The sequence below is a fragment of the Sinocyclocheilus anshuiensis genome, unplaced genomic scaffold, assembly GCF_001515605.1.
Source record: "Sinocyclocheilus anshuiensis isolate Anshui unplaced genomic scaffold, SAMN03320099.WGS_v1.1 scaffold804, whole genome shotgun sequence".
Classification (NCBI taxonomy): domain Eukaryota; kingdom Metazoa; phylum Chordata; class Actinopteri; order Cypriniformes; family Cyprinidae; genus Sinocyclocheilus; species Sinocyclocheilus anshuiensis.
The window spans coordinates 156,722-163,937 of NW_015557098.1; the positions used below are offsets into that span (position 1 = coordinate 156,722).

General features: G+C 34.6%; 1 protein-coding gene across 1 annotated transcript in view; it reads left to right on the top strand.

Annotated features, from left to right (window-relative positions):
- LOC107677481 (atrial natriuretic peptide receptor 1-like) overlaps positions 1–7,216 on the top strand; it is a 108,504-nt gene that overhangs the window by 56,724 nt on the left and 44,564 nt on the right. Inside the window, exon 5 of the mRNA XM_016472402.1 lies at positions 1,145–1,280. Coding sequence (XP_016327888.1) covers positions 1,145–1,280 — 136 coding nt within the window. The remainder of the gene's footprint in view (positions 1–1,144; positions 1,281–7,216) is intronic.

Consider the following 7,216-nt stretch of genomic DNA (forward strand, 5'->3'; position numbering starts at 1 on the left):
TGTTATTTGTTTATGATTGATACTCAAGTTAATTATCACCTACAAACTTCCAAAATTTGAACTGATGTTAATGAGAAGACAATTGGAAGACAGGAGTAAAAGGATTTGCTTCATGTTTTGCTACAGTTTGAGAATTAAATATTCTGTTTTTTGTTGTTTTATGACTGCATGCATGTACACACTGTTCAAAAGTTTGGGGTCAGAAAGATTTGCTTATATGTATATATATATATATATATATATATATATACTAAATGAGTATGAAATAATATATATATATTGAATTTATAAATGTGTATGTACATATACAGTATATAACTGATGTTAATGAGAAGACAATTGGAAGACAGGAGTAAAAGGATTTGCTTCATGTTTTGCTACAGTTTGAGAATTAAATATTCTGTTTTTTGTTGTTTTATGACTGCATGCATGTACACACTGTTCAAAAGTTTGGGGTCAGAAAGATTTGCTTATATGTATATATATATATATATATATATATATACTAAATGAGTAAGAGGTGTTTCTGTGGTGTTGTTTTTCTTAGTTGTTGTTAGCATATTGCTAGTAGTTGGTAAAGTGTTCTGGGTGATTGTGAGATGGTTGTTTACGCAAGAAATGTCAATACATTGATATTACTTTTATTAAGCAACTCTAAATTTGACCTCTCAGGTCTTTATCACGTCTGTTTCACACTGCCTATGTTAGCGCTGCTTGTTAATTTCTTTGCCTATATGAACAGGTTACAGCAATCACACAGAGATCATGAGCCGTGCAGTACTGCATAGCAGATGTACATAAGACATGCTGAGCTTAACAAAAAACATGCTGAAATACATATTTAGATATTTGCAGTATGTGACCCTGGACCACAAAACCAGTCTTAAGTGTCAATTTTTCAAAAATTTAAGTTAAATTTAATTTAATTCACAGGAGAATGAGGGACGGCATTAGGAATGCTGCTATTTTTCTTAGCACACAGTCTTGTGGGTCATCGAATTACAGTCTTGCGATGCTGTCAACTTTTCTATGACTATGATCTCTAGAGAGCTTGTAATCTAATAAAAGTAATCAAGTTTAATCAAACCCCAGTTATTTAGAGATTTAATGCTAGTATGTAATTTGTGCACTTCCTCTCTTCCAGATGAATCTGATTTCTGGCTCATTCCACGATGGAGTCATGCTGTATTCTCATGCCCTAAATGAGAGTCTGGATCGGTCAGGTGTGAGGCCCCCAGGGGACGTTATCAATAAGAGGATGTGGAATCGCACATACCATGGTCAGTTCTGCTTAAAGTCACATGTAGTCTCACATAGCCAGATTTTATGCCAAATGACAAAAAGGTCTGGGATACACTGCAGCTTATTCTGAGCGGGAAGAGATCATTTTGACCAACGTGTAACGTCACCAACCACTTTTTCAATTTCATTCACATTCTCCAAGAACTTTCTGTTTTGCTTGGCTTTGCTTTTTTGTTTTGTTTTGTTTCACTTTTTATTTTGTTTGTTGTTTGTTTGTTTTTTGCTGTTTTGCGTTTATTTTATTTTGTTTTATTTTTTTTTATTTTGTTTTCCTTTTTTTTGTATTTTTGTTTTGCTTTGCTTTTCTTTGTTTTTCTTATTGTTTTGTTTTTTTCTTTCCTGTAGAGGTGGGAGAAAAAATTGATTCTCCGATGCATCGCGATTCTCTCTTCAATGATTCTGAATCGATTGTAAACATTTCAGAATCAGTTCTGAGCTTGGTTTTTTCCAGAATATGACACATGTGTGAAACTCACGTACTGACAGACTTTCAAGTGCGCTTTGTGTTTGTTGTCCTGAAGCTCACGGCTCGGGTTAATTGCACTAGCATCTCTGAATACTTTTATGATACGAAATTGATTTAAACACAGTCAGTTATGTTTTCAGAACAGGACAAAACATCTGATATGTCGAAATAGATCTGTGCATTAGTGTGAATGTAGCCTATTGAAGCTGCCTCTGTCTATGATCTCATCAGTAATATTCAAACAGCAATAATGCTGAGGAAAAAAAAAAACCCATAACTATGATTGTCTGTAAACATTCGTATACTTAAAGCTCTCTCATATACTGAAAGTACTTTTTGTTTATCACTTGTAATTGTCTTTTTCCCCTTTTATTACTTTATATTTGCTTGTATGTTTTGAAGCTATGTTTAGTTGCTTAAATTCTTAACAATTGTTTTGATTTATTATTAATTTGTAATTATTTTAAAAAATTAGGGTGCAACGCATCATGATGCATCGTGATATCGAAATTAATCGAATCATTGACATGATAATCGTAATTGAATCAAATTGTGAAACCAGTGCAGATTCACACCCATACTTTGCTGTGCTTTGATCTGCCTTTTTATTTTTATTTTTGCTTTTGTTTTGTTTCGCTTTGTTTGTTTTTTGCTTTTATTTGCTTTTTGTTTTGTTTAATATTTAGTTCATAATCTAGTTATATCTAGTTAAGTGTCTGTTAACAAGTGTCTTTCAAAGGTTTAATGCCACTAACCTGGCCATTAACTTTGGGGGTATTTACTAATTTTTTTTACTGATTAGAGAGCTAAAACATGTATAAACACATGCAAAAACTTTCCTTCTCTAAAATTATGGAATTATGTCCACATACAAATGTTTGTTAAGTGGAGAGAGTGTTCAACAGAAAATTACATTGCCTGGTATTACATTAGCATTTGCATTTAGCACCGGAAGAGTAGATCTAATTTATATCCATTTTGAGGAGACACGTTTAGGTGGAATTGTAAATGCAATGTGCATAACGAATCTGCAATCCCATCAATCTAAAAGCATGAAGTAACTAATCCAGTGATTATTTAATCCTCCAATTAAATAAGATTTATTTACTCCTCAAAAGTGCTCATTTTATCCACCCAGTACCTTGTAAACACAGCTTTTTTCCAGGTAGACTAATAAAAAAAAGTGTGTATCCGGTGTACTCTTACACCTGTAATTTGTGTTATGTCAGCCAATCAGATTAGAGCTTGCCACATTGAGTCCTTTCTAGTTCTTTGAGCAGTATGAATCAGACAGTCAGTGAATGGACTGCGGGCGGCCTACAGGCGTAATACCTTCATGCGGCTTAAACAAGAAGTCACCTAGACAGCTTGTCCACATTCACTTGTTCGTATAAAGCACAATTCTCTTTCATCTTAGTTGTGATTTGTAATAATACAGCTTGTGTGTATCATTGGGCTGTTAGGCTGCAGGTGTAACAGCCCACGATTCACAGTACAAACTGCTGAATGTAAACTCCATTACTCATGTTTCAATGAGGCATTCTGCAGAATAGATCAGCACAAGTATCATGTTAATTTGAATGCTACTCAGCTGAGCTGCTCATTAAATGTCTTACGAATGCATTATTTATTTATGTATTTTTACGGTTCTTGTCACTTGAGTCGATACTCAGTGAGGCCACTTAGATCAACATGAAGATTATTAGCGCCTCCGATTGAACCGCGTGGAGACGTTCTGCTTCTCCAGGTGTCTTTAGATCGCAGATGTCTCATTCAGCTCCAAAATTGGATTTTTGGCGAAGAGTGAGTTTGTTTAAAAAAAGCAAACAGGACGCTAATGGGGAAAAAGAAATGTCTGTCGTTTTAATGCCTGTGACTTTTACTGTCTTCCCTCTCTTTCTCTCTTTTGTCTGCCTGAGCTCATTAATAAGCTGTGTTTAGTTTGCTCTGCAGCTTGTGTTCAATATCCCCTTAAGGGTCCAACCAGCACCAGTCAAAGTACAGCTCACACTGCCAATTGGCAATCTTACCCGTCTTTACAACAAGGTCCTACACTCTCAATCAAGTCACACTCAAATCACAGAGCCGTACGTCTCAATGATTAGAGGAAGGCATTTAGAAAGGAAATAGGCTTTAGAGGTAAACTGTGGCTCAGTTTAGACCCTTATAGTCGGTTTTGTGAGTTTTATGGGTTTAGATCTTATATAACTTGTTAGCTTGCACAACACGTTCTTTTGCGTGTGTGTGATAACGGGATGATACATAACAAATCAATCCTGAGCCCACACATACACAAGAACCACAGTGTGTTTGTGTGCAGCATGTGGTTGATGTGTCAATGTATGTTCGTGTTTGTATCTGTATGTGTTTGTTTCACATAAGCATGTTGAAATAGAAAACAAAATTCTAAATGAACAAATGAAAGAAAGGAAAAGAAAGAACAAATAAAAAGAAAGAACAAACTTGGAGTTCTTCAACTCAATCGTCCATGCCAATGTCTGGCAGAGTTCAGCTCCACATCTGAAGATGGTCAAATCAAGGTCTTCAGGATCATTAGAAAATTACAGGCAGGTGTGTTGGATTAGAGTCAGAACTAGACTCTGCAGGACAGCAGCTCTCCAGGACTTGAGCTGAATAGCTCTGTTATAAACAAACAGACAAACAAAAGAAGGAAAGAGCTAATGAATATACAAAGAAAAGAAAGATCAAACGAGAAAAAATTGATGAGGTTTAGAAAACTTTTATTTAAAACACTAACAATCACATTAATCAATCATTTAAATGCTTGACAAGGCAAAATAAAACTCTCTGCGTTGAGTATCTACAGCATTTACATTATTGAAGCTGCCCCAGCCAGTTCAGTTTCACAGTTTCACTGGGATGACCTGTGTTGTAGTGAAAGCTTCAACCATGCTTGGGGCTCCTGTCCACAAAATATCTCATCTTGACTAGATCTTGACTTGATTCAAGAACAACATGTTCCACCAACAACCAGAATGTTTTTTTTCCAAACCAAAATTTAGATAAACAAATGTTAGAAAACGAAAATAGGAACGAGTACAAAACTAAACAAAAGAACGAATGAACATATAAACAAACATTTAAAAAAAAAAAACAATCAACTTATTGGTAAATGAGAACTTATGCAAAAGCAAACAAAAGAGAGAATTGACATATAAACTATTATTAGAAAGAACAAACAAATGAAAGGAAAATAAGAACTAATGCAAAAACAAACAAAAGAACAAAACAAAAGTATAAATATCAGAAAGAGCAAACAAATGAAAGGAAAATAAGAACTAATGCAAAAACAAACAGAACAAACAAAAGTATAAATATCAGAAAGAGCGAACAAATGAAAGGAAAGTAAGAACTAATGCAAAAACAAACAAAAGAACGAACAAAAGTATAAATATGAGAAAGAGCAAAGAAACGACATAAATATTTATAAAAAAACATGGAAGGAAAATTTGTGCCCAAATAAATGAAAAAAGAAACAAAAAAGAAAGAACTAAGAAAACACAAACAAAAGATATAACTAAAAAAACCTGAAAGAAACAAATGAGCAAAAGATATTTGTACTGATGAATAGCGCTGTATCAGTCATGAGCTATAAACACATGGTGATTCTTATTCTTGTGTTTACAGTTTTTTCCATTAAAACAGCCATTACAACAACACATAGTCCTTGCAAAAGACTGAATCTGTGGATGTAATGACTATTTTCGCTCTCTCAACGAAAAACAGTGGGCTCCTCTCCTGCTGTGAGAAGCATTATTGCATATGCAACCACTGATATGCGATTGAAGGAAATACAGAAGTTCACAGCAGAATAACCTCATACTGCTGTAATACCAGAATCCTATTTAAATTGTTTGTGACTGGATGATCCTCCAACTGCTGTTTGTTTGGACTCTAATTGCCTGTTCTTCCTATTCCCCTGTTCCAACACTCCTGATGCCCCTCACATTTCTGCATCCTCTCCTTCTCCACCCTTCCATTTATCCACCTGAAATCCCCATTATCTTCTCTCTCTCATTGTCTCTCTCTCCCTCCGATGACCCATATGCATAAATCCAATCTCACAATATTTACCACAGACAAATTCAATCTCCCCACTACATATCCATTCATGGAGCACAGCAACACGCAACAGATAATAATAACTCCTTCAGGGTACAGCTAAACACAAAATGAGTATTTATAGTGGAACTCTGGAAAGAACTTTGTGAAACTTCTTGGATGTGGAAATGAATTTTGTGGATCAAATTTTAAAGAAAGGTCCTCACTGCCAGAGATGTTGTAGGAATATCTAGGAATCAGAATATCAGTGGTTTGGGTTACTGTAGGCCATAAGATATCAAGCAGAACTCCCTAGCAACCACCCAGGTCCGTGTATATTTGTTTCCTTTCATTTTTCATTTTTTTAACCACGATGAAAAAAAAATGGTTGTTGTATTTTTAAATGCTATGTTGAAAACCAGAATTGAAATTAGAACTGTACACACAAAATGCTGCCTGAAAAAGTAAAATATTGACTTGTTTTCAGATTTTTGTTTATGATTTTATGTTATTTCTCCTACTTCTCCAGATACAGGCAGGCCTGGTTCCAGAATCAAATTAATGTACATCTATTATGACACATTTTTGCCCTGTCCATTGTTATGGTTATCACTATCATTGCAATGATAGTGAGATCTGCATATAAATGGCGCATTAAATATGCGGATGTCACTCCCGAATCGCTTGGCCATTGCGTTCAAGAAATCAACAGAAAATGTCAGTGATTGGCTTCATTGATCAATGCTACAAAAACAAACAATGCTAGAAAGATTATAAAAATATCGAAGCCAAAGGTTCTCATAAAGCAATAGGTTACCTGTAGCCACGTAAGTAGCGTGAGAGGGTGCTTATAGCGTCTGTATAGAGATGGTAAAAAAGCTACAAATGTACTTTAGCATTTATATACATTAAAAAACGAGCTTTATATAATTTTTACGGTTTTTAATGAAATATACATTTTGAATAATGAAAATTATTTGTCTCTGCTTATTCTATTCATCAGTGTCTGAACCATTAAAAAGAAACCGCATTTTCTGTATCTCATTTCTGTGTTAAAAGATTTTTTTTTAAATGAATGGAGGCAAAAGTACACGGACCCACCCAGCAATCACCCATATCTCACAAACATCATAGGGGAGTTGCATGGTTAAAGACTACTCACATTTTCTTCAGAAAATGTAAAAATGTAAGATTGAGTCCATAAAATGTGAAAAAATTATAAAGAGTATATATAGAGCTATAAAGAGTTTATACAGTGTACTTTTTTTTAGAACTGTCAGTGTTAAATTCTTAATTTAAAAGGCTAGTTCACTTGAAAATGTCAATTCTGTCATCATTTACTCCAGGGGCGTAGCCATCATTTCAGAAGTGAGGGGGACAGAAATG